At 36.5% G+C, this 20,881-nt stretch overlaps 1 protein-coding gene across 5 annotated transcripts in view; it reads right to left on the bottom strand.

The window, feature by feature from the left end:
• cald1a (caldesmon 1a) overlaps positions 1-20,881 on the bottom strand; it is a 57,427-nt gene that overhangs the window by 19,560 nt on the left and 16,986 nt on the right. For 3 of the 5 annotated variants that reach the window (XR_001638201.1, XM_016535435.1, XM_016535437.1), the window contains exons 2-6: positions 12,899-12,995; positions 3,170-3,313; positions 1,166-1,505; positions 1,047-1,082; positions 725-958 (exon numbers count right to left, since the gene is read on the bottom strand). Coding sequence is in view for 4 of the 5 variants with exons in the window: in XM_016535435.1 (XP_016390921.1) it covers positions 725-958; positions 1,047-1,082; positions 1,166-1,505; positions 3,170-3,313; positions 12,899-12,972 (828 nt within the window). In the remaining variant the exon portion in view is untranslated. Of the gene's footprint in view, positions 1-724; positions 959-1,046; positions 1,083-1,165; positions 1,506-3,169; positions 3,314-12,898; positions 12,996-13,440; positions 13,955-20,881 lie in introns of those variants that run through there. The other 2 variants (XM_016535436.1, XM_016535438.1) reach the window with 2 other exon arrangements.

Below are 20,881 nucleotides of genomic sequence, written 5' to 3'. Positions count from 1 at the left end.
ATGCAAATTGGAGATAACAAGATGTTTGATTTTGACTGGAATACAGTAGAAGACTCATTTACATGCATATATATGCTAAACGTTTACTTTGTCAAGTGCACTGCACTGAAAAAAATTAAGGTTTCAATGGGAGTGTTTTTTTTTGCAGTGATGTCATAGAAGAACCGTTAGTGTTCCCAAAAGAACCTTTCAATGAACAGTTCTTAAAAGAACACTTTTTTTTTCTTAGCGTAAAGAACGTTTTAATAATCTAAAGAACCTTTTTCCACTATAAAGAACCTTTTGTGCATCGGAAAGGTTCCACACTCTTAAATAAAGGTTCTTTATTTGCACTGATGGTTCCATGAAGAACCTTGAACATCCATGGAACCTTTCCACTCCACAAAAGTTCCTTTATAATGAAAAATGTTATTTTTAGATTTTTAAAATGTTCTTCACACTGAGAAAAAAAAAAGTTTCTATTATGGCATCACAGTGAAAAAAACCAGATTTAGAACCCTAATTTTTATGAGTATATGAATGTTAAAGGTTCTTCATGTAACCAAAAATTCCAAAAAAGAACCTTTATTTTTAAAGAGTGTAGCATTAGAAGGCTCAAAGTACAGGCACATGCACTAAACGTCATTTCATGAGGTCTTTGCGAATGATCATTTCTGTTCATTTCTCACCCAAAATCTAAACCATCCATCCTTATGCAGTCCTTCAAACGCAACTCAACTCTTACCAAAGACTCGTCATTTTCTGAAACCTCATCTTTCTCAAAGTTTCCTGCCTCTCTCATTTCATCCACTCCATTCTCTGTCAATCCCTCTATCTCACTCTTTTCCTCCTGTACACCCGCAGCGAGCTCTGCGGTGCCATTTTCCGTCTCCAAAACAACTGCAGAATCATCTGCGTCTTCATTTACAAGCACCTCATGTACTTCAGAAGAAGGCACTGCATCTCGCTCATTATTGTCCTATGAATGGAACTGCAGTCACATGCTTTGTTGTGTTAAATGAGAGAAAAAAATGCTATTTTAAAATGAAAAACACTCATCATCATACCTCCTCGGGTATTTTAGATATTTCCTCAATGGATTCCTACAGGTGAATAAAATCGAAATGCCATAAACAAAGCATGGTCTTGAGGTCTACCAAAGCATAAAAGGGAAAGAAATACACACCTGTTCTCTCAAATAAGACCTCAGAGGCTTTTCCTCCACCAGCACCTCCTCCTCCTCCTCCTCCTCTTCCACCTGTTTCACCTCCTCCTTGCTGTTGTGCTCCTCCTCTGGCTCGTAGCTCCGGCCGCGGCGCAGGCCTCCGCTGCTCTCCTCCAGGCTGTGGCGGGAGGTTTGGCTGCTCTCCAGATCCTCCTGTCTGTCCAGCGCCTCCTTCATCCTCTTCTGCCTGCGCTCCTCTCTCTTGGCCAGGCGCTCCAACAGGGCCTGCTCCTCATCGTCCCCCTCTCCTGTCCCGCTGGAGCTCACCACTGAGGTGGATACGCTCTCTGTCACCGTCACGCTATGAAGAAGTAGCGTAAGAAGAAAAGATGACAAAATCATTACAAATGATATTGTTGCACATATGACTAGTGCTCGACTGATATTAGCTGGCCAATGGCAATATCTAGAGAGATGGTGGCTAATATAATGCCTAAATATAAAAAAACACCATTCGGACACACCTGACAAATATGTAAATATAAGTGCTGTCAAACGATTAATCGCGATTTATTTAAAATATAAAAACATGTTTCTGAAATATATACATGCATGTGTGTGTATTTATATATACATAATAAATATACACAGTACACACACATATATTATGTAAACAAAAACTTTTATTTTGGATGCGATTAATCGCGATTAATCGTTTGACAGCACTAGTAAATATATTTAAATAATGTAAATATATATATGATTATGCTTAAATGGTTTAAATTAATCTTATGCTGATGCTAATAATCTCAAAATGTTGGCCACTTATATTAATTTTATACAGTATTTTCTTCTTATAGTTTATCTTTTGATGAAAATTTCAAAATAAATGGCACACATTAGTCACCTATTAGATACATATTAGAAAAACTAACACACATATTAGAACACTAACATTGTCAACATTTTTATTTGATGATAATGTGCAAAATGACAAAAAAAACTCGTAGCAGGACACACTATTATTTATATTTTGAAATAATGTATAAATATTTCTTACTTAATGTGTCAACATACACTATCATTCAAATATTTGGGGTCGGAAATTATTATTTGTATTCAGCAAGGATGCATTAAATTGATCAATAGTAACAGTAAATACTTCATTCATACAACAGATTTCTATTTTAAATTAATGCAATTTAAAAAAAAAAAGGTATCATGGATTTCACAAAAATATTAAGCAGCATAACTATTTTCAACATTTATAATAATAATAATGAATGTCTCTTGACATTCAAATAAATATATTTATATTCAAATATAAAACAGTTATTTTAAATCGTAATAATATTTCACAATATTACTGTTTTTGCTGTATTTTTGATAAACTAAATGCAGCCCTAGGGAGCATAAGACTTATTTTAAAAACATGAAAAATCTCACCAACCGCAACGTTTTTCAACAGTGGTGTATAAAATATAACATGTAAAAATTGCATATAACCAAACTTAAGTAGCTATAACATTACGACCAGGGCCAAATAATCAACTAACATTTGGTCATTACTCAACATTACAACCCTAAAGAACGTAAATTCCTCTCTTATCCAAAGTATCATCAAACATCATATCAGCAAACCTGAACATGCGAAATGATAGTGAGGAATTATGATTTAAAGTGGATCAGCGTGGACTGCCATATGCCTGCCACTGTAGGTTAATGTAGTCTGACCGCACCGCTTGGCAAACGTTTACCCTGCGTCAGCACTACGGACAATAGACAGAGCTATGTCTGCTCACACATCGAGAACAATTCTGGCCTTGTCTGACCGTCTTCTGTGTCCATTCACTGCACAAAGCCTCAGTGTCTGAACATGTCACCGCTTCCGCAGTGCTGACCTGTTGCAGGAAGTTATTTATCAGTGCTGCCCACTAAAGCACCAGAGAAAACGTCAGTTAGCCTACGCATCAAAGTACCACAGTACTCCTGTCACGTAATACTCCAGAAGTGCCTGTGTTTTACCTGTGGCTGTTGTTGAGCTCTGGGGTCTCGGGTTGGTAGGCCACATCCTCGCTGTCCTTACTGCGCATTCTCTCCTGCCGCGCTCTTCGTCTGCGCTCACGAGCGGCCTCCTCCTCATCCTCCTCATTCCGGTGATACGCCAACCTACACAAAGACAGTTAGATGTTATACTGGTAAGAGACGATAAGAGTTAGGACTCGTGTCACCTTGGCACACACAGTCACAGTTGCTGCTGTTGTTGCTGTTGAGGATGAACTTTCACTGGCTGTCAGCTCTGTGTGTGTGTGTGTGTGTGTTTCAGCTTTGGCAGCTGATGAGAGGATCCTGACAGCAGTGTGGCGTTCGGCCCACACCACAGCCAGGGGACTTTCGTGTAACCTAAATAAAGTTTTCACATCTCTCTGACAAGCTTTCTTCACTTCCCTCTCGTGTCTCTTGCTGATGTTTTATCTCAAATTTTCAACCAGTTCACATTTTTTGTACTTCTCTTAAGGTTATTTTTTATACTACAGTTCAAACGCTTGGGGTTGGAAAGAATTTTAAATGCCTTTGATATAAGTCTCTTATGCTCAACCAAGGCTGCATTTATTTGATCAAAAATACAGTAAAAAACATAATAATGTGAAATATTATTACCATTTGAAATAACTTTTCTGTTTTAATATATTTTAAAATATAATTTATTGCTGTGATGTAAAGCTGAATTTTCCGCATCATTACTCCAGTCTTCACAGTGTCACATGATCCTTCAAAAAACATTCAAATATATGGATTTGCTGCTCAAGAAATATTTCTTATTATTAATTTCATTGCTGTGCTGCTTGATGCCTTAGTAAAAAAAAATCCTATGCCACAATTTATTTAAAATACATTTATTTCATACTAAGTATACTTCACATCTGACATATCACTTAAGACTTACTGATATAAAATTACACTTAAACTTTATTTGGAGTCTTTATTGAAAAATGCACATTTCTTAGTATTATGCCTAAAATGTGTTTTAATTAGTGCTGTCAAACGATTAATCGCATCCAAAATAAAAGTTTTTGTTGACATAATATATGTGTGTGTTCTGTGTATATTTATTATGTAAATATAAATACACACACATGCATGCATATATTTTAGAAAAATATGATATGTTTATATATTAAATATATTTATTTATAATATTAATTATATGAATATAAATATAGACATGTAAATACATGTAGATATTTTCAAAATATATACAGTATGTGTGTGCATTTATATATACACATAATAAATATACACAGAACACACACATATATTATGCAAACAAAATCTTTTATTTTGGATGCGATTAATCGCGATTAATCGTTTGACAGCACTAGTTTTAATATCACTATTGATATTGTATGATCACTGTAATATGTACTTGCAATTGTTCCATTTTAGCACAATCAAATATATTTAAGTATATCTTTACTTGGACCTCAGCACTACTTCCGTACAATTAAAGTGCACAAAATTAGTTGTTTCAATTTAGCAGATTTTAAGTATACCACCAGTTTAGTAAAAGTATAATTGCAGGGTATTTGTATTAAGCACATAAATATGTAAATGTATCTGTAGTATACTTGGCACAAAATAAATGTTTTTCAAATACATTTCAGTATTTTTTTTACTAGGGTATGTAACAGTGCTACATTTTTCCCCGAATTCTTTCACGAACAAAAGAACGGTGTTTATAAAAAATCTTTTGTAACATTATAAATGCATTTACTGTAAATTTACATCAATTTACTGAGTCCTTACTGAATAAATGTATTATTTTCATTAAGCAAATTATATTATTTTTTCCCTTTTGATTTTGGAGTGAAAGACTTAATCTGGACAAAAAGGCCTTCCTCAGTGTGTGCTGTGATCAGGAATGTGTTCAGAACTGAATGTGGTGCTCTGCTAACGCCCATGGAAAACCTTGGGGAGAGTGAAATCATATAGAGAGCCGGATTCCTGCTGATACTGTTGTTCTTTCTTTCTGTCTTTCTTGTTCTTGTTCTTGTCCTCTCTCCCTTTGTCCTTGTGTTAACAAACCAATCAAGCAAACTCAAGCACATTTATACTGAAGTATAAACCATATCAAAATGTTCACTTTGTTCCTGTGAGGTCTACTTAAAACAGCTTCTCATGATCATTTTCCAAAAAACACTTCAATGCCATCATATGAATTGAATAATAACAGTTTGTTGCTTTCTGACAAAGGTTTTAGATCAAGGTTACAGTACAATGTTTTTCACACTTTTATTTCAAAGTGATTTCTCTCAATCTAAAAATGAATACAATCCAGAGGGAGCATTCAAAACAGCAGAGAATGCCTTCAAGTCCGCTTTAACATTGCAGCCCATCGAGTCCGGACTCTCTCTGATCTGATATCCCTCCGGGGAACACCGCCTATCTTGCACAGACTGCATAAAGCTTCCCTGTTCCATAACCACAAAAATAAATCAGAAAAAACATGCTGCAATAACATTCGGTAGGGTCTCTGCAGTGTTTTGAGGGCACTGCTGTAACGCTCTGGCATGTCTCTGGTACCTGTAGCGATATGGGATGTAAACCAAGACATCAGGCGAACATGTTTTCCATATGAACCACAGCATCTTTCAGCCATGTAGCATTAATTATTTTATAGCGCGTGCAGTGAGAGCTACACACAGTGTGACATGTTTTATTGGATTCATAAAGTCTACAAAGGAAGCAGTGTGGGAAATGAAATTGATATGCAGTTAATTTTGCAGCTAATTTGCTCTCACAACATGCAGAGCACAATCAGGCGGCGGATGTATCCAGCTGACAAGTATTTTCTTGTGGTCCAAACATCTCAGAAATGTCAGTGCAAACATTGCGCACAGGGCAAAGGCTCTGGAGAGCAATCACAGACACTCCACAAGGGTTGGGAGAGAGAAATATATGGACCCTGCCAAATAACTGTTCTATTCCCACGCTCGGCCTTCTCTCTTCCTCCACCTACTGACCCCACACTCGTATCCAACACCACGGATCCGTCCATTCCTTACTTGACCACAGCAGAGGATCACCTGCTCTCATTTCTGCCCTGTAACCTCGTAGCTTTCTGTAACAGCATCCCTCGAACACATGTATACCCTCAAGCGGGCCTTTCCTCTACCAGCCGGAGAGAGTGTGTTTGGAATGGGCCATTCGTTGAGGATGGGTGTTATTTCCTGAGCTCTTCCTGGCCTCTCATGGGAACAGCACAGATGGAGCCTCTGCTCCATAGAGAAAACTGCACAGAAGCAGCTAAAACTGCTCAAAAACGAACAAGTTTTCCATTTTAGTATACTCTTAAATTTACAAGTTATTCCTGTGATGCAAAGCTGAATTTTCAGCATCATTTCTCCAGTCTTCAGTGTCACATGATCCTTCAGAAATCATTCTAACATGCTGATTTGCTGCTCAAGAAACATTTCTTATTATTATAAATGTTGAAAACAGCTACTTAATATTTTGTGGAAACCACAATCCATGTTTTTCTGAATTCTTTCATGAATATAAAGCTTAAAAGAACAGCATTTATTTGAAATAGAAATTTTTTGTCTTTGTCACTTTTGATTTATTTAATGCATCATTTCTTTTTAAAAAACTTTTACTGACACCAAAATGTATTTATTAATTGATTATTAATTTATGTTTTATTATTTGATTTTTATTTTTGATGTTTCCGGACAGCATTTTTTATGCAACAAGTCAAAATTTGCATAAAATGAAAAATAAAATAAAAAATATACAAAATAAAAAATTCTGGATGGAAACATTAAGATGTGCATACAATATAAAAAAACTTTACTGGAAGAAAAATTCAAAATAATATGGTCCAATATACTGGGCTAGGGCTTTGCCCATATTTTAAATTATGCCTTGTTTTAGGGTTAACAGAAACTTCTGTACACTAAATGGATAGCCTAATGATTTAGCAAAAAAAAAGACTCCACAGTTTTCTACATTTTTCTATGAATTATTTTCTTACAGCGTTGCTTTAGGTGAATCATTTTGTGTAAAAACTATGATGGAAACACAAGTCATGTGACTTTGCCTCGAGTCATGTGACTGAATAATCTCAGATGATTGGCTACTATTACCTCCCAGATCTGTCTGACACGCTCGATCCCAGACATAAAGCATCTGCCAGCGATCACTGGCATTTCCATTTCTCCGGCAATTTCTCCAGAAGTGACAAATTTGTTCTTTTAAACAATGCAGCTGGAAACGCTACTTCAGTCACAAATTGCTTAAAATGCAATATTCCGAATTAAATTCTCAGCATGGATGGAAACATGAATTTATTTTGCAGCTGATGCTAAAATAGAATCAGAGGACTGGACAGGAATGGCAGGTTTTGGTAATCATTAGTCAGAACATTCCGTCAGCATGTGAACGGGGACACGGAGCCAGCCGTCAAAACATTCCTGTGTGTGTATGCAGAGTATCAGTGACCCGACTGGAGCTGGAACACATCAACCTGTCTCGGGAAAGGCCACTGCAGTCACACAGAAGTGTGTGTGTGTGTGTGTGTACATAGTACTTTAAAAACAGCACGAACCCTCTGACCCTTCAACGGTGCCAATCTTCGCTGACCAGCTATTCACTAAATACAAAGCAGACCTGATCTATGATCTAGTCGTTATAGTCTCAAAGAGCCAGATGTTTGACTATCGGCAAAGTCTCATTCACTTTGCGGCTTATTCCAGCCGTGAGCCGCCCACTTAAACAGGAAGGGCTCGTTTGACCTTCATGTAAAATGAATAACCGCATTTCATTCTTTATGGATGATGTTTTAGGCCAGATCAATTGGAAATGGGTGATACCACAATACACCAGCATTCAGCAAAAAGGCTCTTAATTCAAATAGTGGGACAGCAGTCTTTGCAAAACAGACAACATCAAAGAAATCAGCAGAAATTTGGGGTGTGCAGAATTTATGTCCATTCAAAAGTAATAAGCATCATTTGATAGCTATAACAAAGCAGAATTCATAGTTGAGGATATCTTGCTACAAAATTATTGAACGTTTCACTGCAAACTTGGCCTTAAATGGTCAAATGGCACACAAATGTGCCAATCCTTTGATGTTTAACATTCAGACTACAAAAGCATTAATAAGGTGATTACTTGTTTTTCACCAGAGGGGTCATTATCTCTTAAGACTAACACAATGGAATGGAACTTATTGGGTTAAAAATGTTGGAAATACATCAACATACATTTATGAATTTGCAAACTTTTCAAAATATAGTGACTATTTGTTCCTCTGAAATGCTCTTTTTTTTGCAGTAACTTTTAAACATGTTTCCAAACAGCATGTGTTGTCTATGGGAATGACATGGAAGCCCGTTTCTGCCACGGGATTAAAAAAAATTCTCACAATTCTGAGTCTATATCTTACAATTCTGACTTTTTCTGGCAATTGCGAGATATAAATCCAGAATTGTAGGATATAAACTTGAAACTGTGAGAAAGTCAGAATTGTGAGATAAAAGGTCACGGTCACCTTTTTTATTTTTATTAAATAGAAATGCGAGATGTAAACTCAGAATTGCGAGACAAACTTAGAATTGTGATAGAAACGTAGAATTCTGCGACAAACTTCTGAGAATTCTCAGCAAAAAACAACTACTAACAACTGAGATATAAACTCAGAATTGTGAGATATAAACTTAGAATTCTTCTAAAAAAAGTCAGAATTGTGAGATATAAACTCATAACTGCGAGATGTAAACATGGATTTGTGAGAAAAAAAGTAAGAATTCTGACTTTACATCTCACAATTTTGACTTTTTTCTCCAGAATTGCGAGAAAAAGTAAGAATTGTGAAATATATATTTTTTAATTCTGTGTTGAAAATGGCCTTCCATACAATGCTGTGGTCAGTAGTAAAGTTGTTTGAGACTTATCATTGTATCTACACTCTTAAAAATAAAGGTTCTTTATTGGCATCAATGGTTCTATGAAGAACCTTAAACATCCATGGAACCTTTCAAATGCAGAAAAGGTTCTTTATAGTCAAAAAAGGTTCTTCAGATTTTAAAAATGTTCTTCAAAATGGTTCTTTTAGGAACTGTTCACTGAGTGAAAGGTTCTTTTGGGAACCAAAAATGGTTCTTCTATGGCATCACTGCAAAAACACCATTTTGGAACCGTTATTTTTAAGAGTGTAAAGTAAAAGAGCAGCACATTTTTGATTGTCAGCAAGTTACAGTAACACATACAGACAAAAGTCAGAGCACACAGCCTCCCTTTCTCGCACACTTTTCCTCTCCTGTCATTTTCAGCAGTTGAAACGTTGGCAAGTCTTCCAGATGAAAAGGACTGGCGCACATCAAGCCATCATCGCCTGCTGGACTCGGATGCAAAGCTGCTCCTGCGTGTATGAACGTTATCAGACTCTCGTTGTTTTTCCACGTCAGCGCCAAGGCAACATCTGCCTGCCCGCTGTCCCACGTCTTGCACAGAAGACCGTCTAGAGACAGAGAGCTTCACAAATCTCTGCCAGTAAACACTTCTAATACAGAGCCATTTGGCAAAGTGACAGCGCTTATCATATGTACGCCGAAAACTGACTTTTGTGTCCGCCGTGCATTTCGATGATGGCCAAAATGAATGGGGCCAACAAGACGACACATGGCTTTGACTAGTTCAATTACGGGTGATGAGTAAATATTGATCGTTACAGCATCTTTGCATAATTCCAGCAATTTAATAGAGCGATTTAATCTTTTATCACTAACTCGAGCAGGCGAAGAAGAGCGGGCCAAATTGAAACGGCTCCACAAGAACATAAACACAAGATCACATCGTGTCGCACAGCTGAACGGGCTGCATTGGTAGCTTTTTGCCAAATGTGATACTTGGCATAGAAAACACAATTCCAGCCTTTCAGAGGTTTATAACATATAGCCAAAAAAAGCATTTGATTAATGCTATGCTGTAAAATATAATGGTCCCTAATCTGTGCGTCATCGGCTTTGAGCTTCCGCCCTACGATTAGGTGAAAAATGTCCCATATATCTTAAATCATGAAAAAGAAAAGCATTCATGGTAACATGCTTGGAGGAAACAGGAAGGTCGCTGCAGACGGGAAGCTGACACTCAAAACGAACTGTACACCATGTAACTCTGGCCTAACATCCTAGCCAATGGTAATAGAAATAATTGTTGCTGAAAGACATCGATTTAGAGCTGATTCATGCCATCCTATGCTCTGCTGGAATGATAATAAACTCAATTTACATGTTCATTAGCCATTACCCATAATTCTTTTTGACAGTGGCATAAATGTCCAAGAAACAGCTGTTGTCTGTGTTTGCAGAAATGCACAGTGCTCTGAGATAATCTAGCGCTGACGCAAAATGGCTATTTGGGTCAGTGCCTCCAGTGTTTATGGGAGTGTCGCTTTGCCTTAAATGGTCAAGAGGCTCGCGAATGTGCCAGACATTTGTTACATTAACACCAGTTTTCTGCTTTAATAGCAGACTCCATCATCCCAGAAAAAGAAAAACGAGCTGGAAGTGCAAGCTTCAGACCGCAAAAACATTATAACAGTAATTTCTTTGTTTTCACCTCCGACTCAAAAATCAGCAGGCAAATTTTTTCTTCTAATTTCTCCACAAAGAGAAATATTCATTATCTCTTTAGATGGGTAGGAAGCTAATTGGGCAAAAGTTATAAAGTTAGGATTTAAGAATGCTGGAAAGACATCATATGAATCTTAAATTAGTGTAAATGTGTTAAAATTCTGAGAAGTTTAGATGTCCAGGATGCTCTGTTTTGCACAAATGAAAACTAATTTGGACAAATGCTGTCAAAAATGACAAAAAAGTATAATCCTCAATATGATAACTTTGTGTGAGGAAGAACTTAAAGTTTGGTTGCTATACACAGTGTTGGGGGTAACACATTACAAGTAACGCGAGTTACACAATCAGATTACTTTTTTCAAGTAACTAGTAAATTAACGCATTACTTTAAAATTTACAAGAAAATATCTTAAAATAAGTAACACAAGTTACTCTGTTTTCTCATTTATTCACTGACTCTCCCGTGTTGAGAGAAATCATGAGTGAGGTGCAGATGCACTTTCTTCATGCTGAGTATGGATGTTCATTTTAACCGTTTAACCGGTTAACCGACCGTAAGAATTTTGACCGATTAATACAATCAGTTAACCGGTTTAAAAAGTCATTTAATTATTTATTTTTTCAGTAATTTATCAAAATATTAAAAAAGGTTTGCTGCATGGTTAAAATATGCTATGCGTATCAAAAAAATGTTTTTTAGGGGGGAAAAAACAAGTCGCGTATAAGTCGCATTTTTTTTATTTAATTCAGAAATAGGCCTAATGCCGACAAGAAACTACTCCTTTTAGTCATAAAGATAATCGGAATTGTAAAAGGTTTGCCTTTATTTGTGTACATTCACAATAAAAACAAATCTTTGTGCTTTTGTAAAATAAGCCTAAAGAAAAATAGGATGTCTGTTTCCTTTCGCGCAGCACAAAAATGAACCTAAGCTCTGCATGTAGGCTACTTGTTGCAGTTTTTCTTTCATTTTCTTAATTTATTATTTAAGTAAAAATATGTTTCTCGTATAGGCCTGTTTATTCGTTAGGCTATATAGGCTATAGGCTACCGCTCGCAGAAGCGCTGCAGGTGCGTGATGTGATATGATGCCCAGTGAATTCTCATGTTCTGTTATGTGCTGCTTTTTGCGCATGTAAAATGAATCCCCGTGAAACAAATGTTAGTTAACGGGTCACAGACACTTATCCTTTCTAATTTAATTCAATTCTAATTTAAAATAATCTTGTCGGTTAACGGTTAACAATCGGTAAACGAGCGTTGGTTGTCGGTTAGGAAAAATAACCGAAATGAACATCCCTAATGCTGAGGCTTATTAACTTCACTTTTGGTGTAAAAGGGCCTTTACAGTTGCCAAAAATATAACTTTTGGGTTTTTTGTTATTAAAAAACAAATAAGCAAGCCCAGCTCAGGAAACAAAAAGTAATGCAAAAGTAACGTAACGCATTACTTTCCATAAGTAACACAATTAGTTACACAATATTGTAATACATTATTTTTTAAAAGTAACTTTCCCCAACACTGGTTATACACTGAAAATCTTCCCTTCCACCATTATTCTCATATTGCATTCAGACGTCATTATATTTAAACCTAATCTGATCCCATGATACCAAAACTGACATCAAACTGAAGAACTGCAGAAGATGCAAAGACAATCCATGCAAAACAACTTCAAATTCTCACACAGTTATGGACCCTGAACACAGTGAATATAGCTAAACTGGCCACTTTTACTGTCCTTTACATTGTTTTTTTCCCCTCTTGGTCACTGTTTGCTTGCAGAACATCCTTGTTATTTTGTGTAGGAAAATCATATAGGAACGAATTGAGGGTTAGTATATGATGATAAACTTTCACAACTGCCTTTTTTAATAACATCTGAAGTCCAAAAAAAAAAAAAAGAGTAAAAATGTTGAAAACACATGAACAAGCATTTTTAAATCTTGCACGATTGCACAAAGACTTATTTGGCCACACAGTAACGGACAATTTGCAAGCTGTCATGTTTTTGCAAGGTGAACAATGAATCTGATGATCTCACCCCATTAACAGCCCTCGGTTTACGGTGCAAAACGGCTGAAGAGTTTGCGAGAAAGACGCCCACGTTACCTCTCGGCTTCCAGACGCATCTCCTCCCGCTTCTGTCTCCTGAGCTCCCTGCGCCGCTCGAAATCATCGTCCATGCTTCAATCCTGAGAGCGTGACCCTGGAAAACAACAGAACATGTGTGTCCTTTACCTTAGAAACTCACAGAATCCCCTCCATTACTGAATATGGTCTGGATTCCACAGCTGCTGCGAGTATTTGGTTAACCTTTACACAAAAATCACACATTCCCATATGCAAGACATTTACAGTCGATCTTTTCTCAGCCCAACATCAAACAGATCACAAGTTTGTTTTCATAATACCACTTAAAATGGAAATTGTGGGGGAGCGAGGGAGAAGAATGAAGAAAAAAAAAAGAGAGAGGGAGAGAGAATGGGTGAGGAAAGGATGTTAGCACAGGATGTCTACTCAGTCAAGCAGAAAGACTAAATATACTGCGGGGTACACGGCGGAGGAACCGAGCCCACCCAGGAGATACAGAGCTGTTGTCATTAATCTCAGCGCTGTGACGCTCCAGACGGGCCGTTTCCAGACCGGCCTACCTTCACTTCAGTGATGATAACCTCTGGAATGTTTTAGCTTTCAAAACATAGCAGAAATTAGTTCTCTCGTCTCGATAGCGCTCCAACACAAAGAGTATTTCAGGCTCTTTCTTTCTCTCACTGCAGCTGGAGCTACCAGAAAGGGCCAAAGCCGGCCTCTTCCTTTCCCATTTTTTTCACCCTCCCTACTTTCCTCTGTTTTTCTCCCTCCCAATTTGGTGCAAACTCTCAATCACGGCCGACGGGTCTGCCTCCTCCCTCTCTCCCCCTTTTCCTTTCTCTCTCTCTCTCCTGTTCTGACACTGTCCGTCTCTCTCTCTTTTTCCCTTCCCGACTCCCAATTATTGCCCATTCCATTCCTTTTTTTTTTGCTCGTTCCCTCCCTCTCTTTTGTGATCATGGAGCTGTTGCTGGTTGGTTAGAATTCGCTTGCAGAAAGCATGTTCAAAAAATGCAAACTTTTGCAGACTTCTTGCTTGATACTTGTTTGAAAGTATAGGTTTTAAAAAACCTGTGTGGTTAGCTACACTACAAGTGTCTAAGCAGTGATGCCATAGAAGAACCATTTTTGGTTCCACAAAGAACCTTTCAGTAAACCGTTCTAAAAAGAACTCTTTTTTTTTTTTTATTAGTGTGAAGAATATTTTAAAATCTAAAGAACCCTATTTTACTATAAAAAACCTTTTTGTGCAATGGAAAGGTTTCATGGGTGTTAAAGGTTCTTAATGGAACCAGCGATGCCAATAAAGAACCTTCAATTAATTAATTGGGGTTGGGATTAGAGATCCTGGCATTATAACGAAGTACTGAATATTCTTCTAATTACTGTGTAATATGAATATGAATATAAATCATTAGACTTAAAATCACTACAACAGAAAATCAACAAGCAAAAGCGAGAGAGAAAAATAAATATATATTTTATTTTAATTAAATAAGTTCAAAACAAACAAAAAAAATATGAAATATATAAAAATTCTAAATCATATGTGACCCTGGAGCACAAAAGTCTTAAGTCGCTGGGGTATATTTGTAGCAATAGCCAAAAATAAATGGGTCAAAATTATAGATTTTTCTTTTATGCCAAAAATCATTAGGATATTAAATAAAGATCATGTTCCATGAAGATATTTTTTGTAAATTTCCTACCGTAAATATATCAAAACTTAATGCGATTTTCTCAATATTTATATATTTTTTGCACCCTCAGATTCCAGATTTTCAAATAGTTTTATCTCGACCAAATATTGTCCTATCCTAACAAACCAGACATCAATGGAAAGCTTATTTATTCAGCTTTCAAATGATGTATAAATCTCAACTTTGAAAAATGTACACTTATGACTGGTTTTGTGGTCCAGGGTCACATATTAACAAAACTATAATAGATAAATGGAATTTGATTTTTTTTATTCTCATCAAAATGCTATAATTCATCTGGCACAAAATAAAATAAAATAATTTAAACGAATCAATCAATCAATCAATCAGGAATATTAAGGTGACAGCATCAAACTACAACAGATAGCTACATTTACACTAAATGCAAAAACATTATTACACACACATAAAGAATAAATTATATATATATATATATATATATATATATATATTATAAAATATCACTTCATTTACATGAATGAAACAGCTGAAACGCTACTTGAACAACACAATGACATTGCCTCAGCTCACTTGGTTGCACTGTGAGACAAAACCAACAATTTAGCATTTTTCTTGTGGGAAAAAGTGGCTTATGGTTGGGAAAACCAACACACAGCTTAGCTACTGTCCCGCTACTGAAAAAGCTAGCAACGTCACTTTTTCTTGGTTCCCTAACACACAAATATACACACACAAAGTGTGCAAGAACACTGTGAGACAAAACCAACAATGTAGCATTTTTCTTGTGGGAAAAAGTGGCTTATGGTTGGGAAAACCAACACACAGCTTAGCTACTGTCCCGCTACTGAAAAAGCTAGCAACGTCACTTTTTCTTGGTTCCCTAACACACAAATATACACACACAAAGTGTGCAAGAACAGAGAGAGAAAGAGGGATTCAGACACAAGAGAACAGGAAACACTTCTCCTCCTAAACCCCTCCTCCATATTCACATAACTCTTAGAGACACAGAGAGAGAAACGGACAAAACAAAAACAGCAGCGGGAGAGGGGAAGCAAGGAATGTGAGCGAGAAACGGCGAGCGCGAGATCGAGCCGATCTTCCTTATCAGGCAGAACCACTGCGCCCGCATTCACAAAGCGCAGGAATGCGGTCTATCTTTAGCTGGATCTTCTGTTTGCAGGAGCATGGCTGCTCTTCATATCTGAGCCCTTGAGCAAACAGCACTGACTCAGCTCAATAAAACTGTCACAACTGTGTACGATCAACTCAAATTGAATCAGTGCTGACCTCACATGCTAAATTTATGATTGAAATTCAGGTTGTGTTTGTGTTTTGGTGTGTGCGAGCGCCGCACGCTGAAGGGGTAACCGACAATAAGGCCTTGTCTTCTGAGAAAGAATGTAGAAATGGATTTGTCTCTTCCTCTCATGGACCACCCGTGTGCCTAGATTCACATCGCTGCACTTTTTCCCTCTTCAGTGTTTCATAACGGGGGTCTGGCTTCCCCCGGCGAACAGGGAGACGCCTCCTGTCTAGAGAGCACGTGCTATAATGGCTGTAATAACACATTTACCTGCTAAATTACTATGTTTCTCGTAAGTACGGTGCTTAACCCTTCATCAAAGCTCATCACCGCAATGACCCATGGGAATGCAGTCTTAGAGCCTCCGTCTGTGATGTTCTCTAGGTCGCGAATGTACACACGGACGCCTGTGCCAAACTACATGAACGATTCAGAGTTGGTTCACTTTAAACTCTGTAGGGAAATGGGAGCAGCTGATGAAGAAAACTAAAAATGATGAGTCAATGATAGATGGAAAATTGTCCTTACTGTAGTTTACGTGGGATTTTGCTCAAGTGGTTCTTGAAATTTAAGATGGCAACATGAAACGCATGCATGTAACCCATTTTACTTCTGTTTTTCTGAATAAAACGGGATATTCAATGAGAAAAAAAAAAGGATTTATTGCACATTTATTCTTTGGACTTGAGTTTATCCCTTATTGACTGGATTGGGAAAGGAGTGAGGTTAAAATAAAATAAAATAAAATAAAAATATAAAATAAAATGAAAATGTATGAGCTGATCATACCAGATATTTTACAGAAATGTGAAACTATTTTTGTTAAAGCACATACTTTCACTTGAATTCTCGTAAATAAATACATATTTATAAAATAAAATAAATAAAATGGCTTGGTGATAGTCAAAAAAAACATAAATACAAACATTTTTAAAAATGTATTTATTTTGTGTTTTGTGTGCGGCAGTCGTCCGCGAGGGGCTGCCGCTTTACTTTCATCTTGTGTTGGTTTATTTTATTAAAGTGTTTAAATGTGAGCCGGTTCCCACCTCCTTCTTCCCGATCTACAAACTGTGTTACAGTATAATAATGTGTGCTGATGAATCTTTTATGTTATAAATGTTATTATTAAATAAACAATTATTATTAAATAGACAACACTGAACTAAACTAAATCAAACTAAAAATGAAAATGTATGAGCTGATCATACCAGATATTTTACAGAAATGTACAACTATTTTTGTTAAAGGGTTAGTTCACCCAAAAATGAAAATTCTGTCATTAATTATTCACCCTCGTGTTGTTCGAAACCCGTAAGACCTTCGTTCATCTTCGGAACACAATTTAAGAAATTTTTGATGAAATCTGAGGGCTCTCTGACCCTCTAATAGACAGCAAGGTAACTACCACGTTCAAGGTCCAGAAAAGTACCAAGATGATCGACAAAGTAGTCCGTGTGACATCAGTGGTTCAACTGTAAAGTTACGAAGCTACGAGAATACTTTTTTGCGCAAAGAAAACAAACGACGTCATCACGCCGGATCTGGGTCAGCGCTGGCGCTGCCATAAATTCGCGTCATGATACTGTCGTGAACGCGCATCCAAAGTGACGAAAATGTGGAATAAAATAGTTCTTTTTGTTTTCTTTGCGCAAAAAAGTATTCTCGTAGCTTCGTAACTTTACAGTTGAACCACTGATGTCACACGGACTACTTTGTCGATCATCTTGGTACTTTTCTGGACCTTGAACGTGGTAGTTACCTTGCTGTCTATGGGAGGGTTAGAGAGCCCTGAGATTTCATCAAAAATATCTTAAATTGTGTTCCGAAGATGAACGAAGGTCTTAGGGGTTTGGAACAACACGAGGGTGAGTAATTAATGACAGAATTTTCATTTTTGGGTGAACTAACCCTTTAAGGCACATACTTTCACTTGAATTCTCAATAAAATTCTATATTCATTATTTAAATAAAATAAAACAAAATAAAATAAAACAAAATGGTTTGGTGATGTCAGCCAAAAAATTAAAATTAAAATAATCAAAATAAAAAAATAATTTTTTTTTTTAAACATTTTATAATAATGTGTACTGATGAATCATTAATGTTATAAATATTATTCCTTATATAATATACAACACTAAACTAAACTAAACTAAACTAAATGGAATAATGTGTGCTGGTGAATCATTAATGTTTTGTGTAACGTAGCAGTTTTCACAGTCTGAAACGTAACCCGCCTCTGACCACAGGCAATTCCTCGTACCCACTTTGCAATAAAAAATAATTACAAACTCATTAACGTCAACACACTTAACCTGAACAATCTACCATTAGCGAGATGCTCGTAGTTCGCCGAGATAAATGTTGAGGTAAAGAGTGTTCTTTATAACCAGAGCCAAAGCTGATGTGATCCACAACCCCGCTGCCAAAAGGATTAAATAACTAAATGTTTGGATCTACCACCCACCGTCTTTTGGACCTCAGCCACTCTGGACAACTCGAGAGAGACTAAATTTACTGCTCAAGAAGAGAGCGGAGCGTTGCCAACATAAACCATCGCCCTTATTTGCATGTCTGTCAATATAGGTCCATTAACATAGACTGGCTTCGCTATCAGAGTTTACGCTAACACACTCTCCGCGGCCGCAGCGGGAGTCTGGCATAGGAGGACGATTCAGACCGTCTTCTCTGGCCAAGATTTTAACAAATGGAGGAACTGCGCAGACATGTTGCATTAAAAAGCGTTTTACTGTAATGTGGTGTATATTTCACCATGAAACAACGTGGTATTAAGTACCAGATAAAATGGCCTTTTCCCTACAGGAAGAAGTAAAGTAAATCTATGTGTAACCATCAAAATGTCATGAAGTGCACTTCTACTGACTGCACTATTAGTTCACAATGTTTATACCGTGCAGCCAAAGTAAACAAACACATGGGACAATTCCAAATTCATTTCAACGTCCACATGGCTTTCATAACCCATTCTGTAATGTAATGTGTTCCCAAGTGAAATGTGTGAGAAAATGCAATTTTTGGATTCTGATGCAAAGAAAAACTTAACATGCCGTAACATGAATTATGACTCAACATTCCCATTGCATCAACATTTCTAGCAAAATTAAATGTTAAGGCAGAAGAAATCACTGGAAATGTTCTCAGGTTTGATAAAAAGTGGGAAAAGTTTTTGAGGTCGTGCTACTGCAGCCAGGTGCAGAAAGGTATCCCAGAAATCTGCAGCGTCAGCGGCCTATCAGAGCCTCAGACACACACACCTCACTCACCTGCCACCTCACTAAAGACGCTGCAGGTATGCCAGATATGCACAGCCAGCATTTCCATCTGGATTCACTGACAGTTGCTCTACAATGTCAATGAAAACCCAAACCTTTAATTCTATACTAAAAAACGCTACATACTAGAGTAATTTATTGATCCGATTGTGTTCCTGGAAATGTTTTAGCTGATTTTAGCACATACAGTGCCGTGAAAAGGTTTTTGCCCCCTTCCTGTTTTTTTTGCTGCAAAGGGTGGCACAACCAGTTATTAGATTTAGGGGGCAATTATTTTTTTCACGTAGTGCCAGGCAGGTTTGGACAGCTTTTTTCCCTTAATAAATGAAATCATAATTTCAAAACTGCAGTTTGTATTTACTCAGGTTATCTTTGTGTAATATTAAAATTTGTTTGATGATCTGAATCTTTTAAGTGTAACAAATATGCAAACAATTAAAAAAACAGGAAGGGGGCAAAAACTTTTTCACACCACTGTACAGTATAGACACACATCATTTGAACAAGATTTTAAATTGAACCAACACAGATGGTTTTTAAATTAATACTGTGGATTACATTAGTTTTAATTGATGATCATTTGAAGTGTATATATCATTTGATGTATCATTAGATCTGTAAAGTCTAGACATAGTCAGATGATAGTTAACTTAAGACTTTTAAAAGATTTTTTTATGACCAAATAAAGAAAACTGAGGGAATACATCAAAGGGAACACAATATGTCAATATGGTTTCCAAATGTGAATGTCAAGAGAGCAGAATGAGTGGCATTAGCCACAGTTTCAAAATACAACTTCCAACAGATTTCCATTACTTTTTAATTCATGCAACAAAAATACTTAACTATAATATGGAAATTACTTTAACTGTACCTTCTGATCACACTGCAAAAAAGTGAAGTTTCTTCATCAGTATTTTTGTGTTGTTGTCCAGTGCAAATTTCTAAATATTCAAAATACATTTACTTGAGAAACAAAATGACAAAAGACAAGAAGTCAATCAAAATGAAGCGAGGGCTCAAAAATCTAATTAATTAAAAAAGGAAAAGCATTTTCATTTCCCACTGACAATATATGTGATCCTGGACCACAAAACCAGTCATAAAAGTTAGTTTTTTTAAATAAAAATGCTGAGAAAATTGCCTTTAAAGTTGTCCAAATGAAGTTCTTAGCAATGCATATTACTAATCACAAATTAAGTTTGGATATATTTACGGTAGGAAATTTACAAAATATCTTAATGGAACATGATCTTTACTTAATATCCTAATGATTTTTGGCATAAAAGAAAAATCGACAATTTTGACACATACAATGTATTGTTGGCTATTGCTACAAATATACCCAAGTGACTAAAGACTGGTTTTGTGCTCCAGGGTCACATTTGTTCTTGTTTTAAGCATAAACTCACTTCAGTTTGTTCAGTTTCTCAGAAAACAAGACTTGGTAACTTCATTTTGCATCTCCAGTAAACACACCTTGATTTAAGGATGTTTAGATAATTGTTTTGAAAAACAAGACAAAAATACTAAGGAAGAAGAAACATTTAATGCCACGGCTTTATGAATTTAAGACTTTTTGCTCTGATTTAAGACCTTTTTAAGGCCTTAATTTGTGGAAGGGTGAATTAAAGTGCCATTTTTAAGGTTGCTAATATTGTTTTATGAGTCATATAAAACAGGTTTACATGCATGCAAGGTCAAAAAACACGTTAGT

The sequence above is a fragment of the Sinocyclocheilus rhinocerous genome, unplaced genomic scaffold (genome assembly GCF_001515625.1).
Source record: "Sinocyclocheilus rhinocerous isolate Xijiao unplaced genomic scaffold, SAMN03320098_v1.1 scaffold395, whole genome shotgun sequence".
Classification (NCBI taxonomy): Eukaryota; Metazoa; Chordata; class Actinopteri; order Cypriniformes; family Cyprinidae; genus Sinocyclocheilus; species Sinocyclocheilus rhinocerous.
Note: the sequence above shows the minus strand (reverse complement) of the source record. Positions and strands in the feature narration are given on the sequence as shown.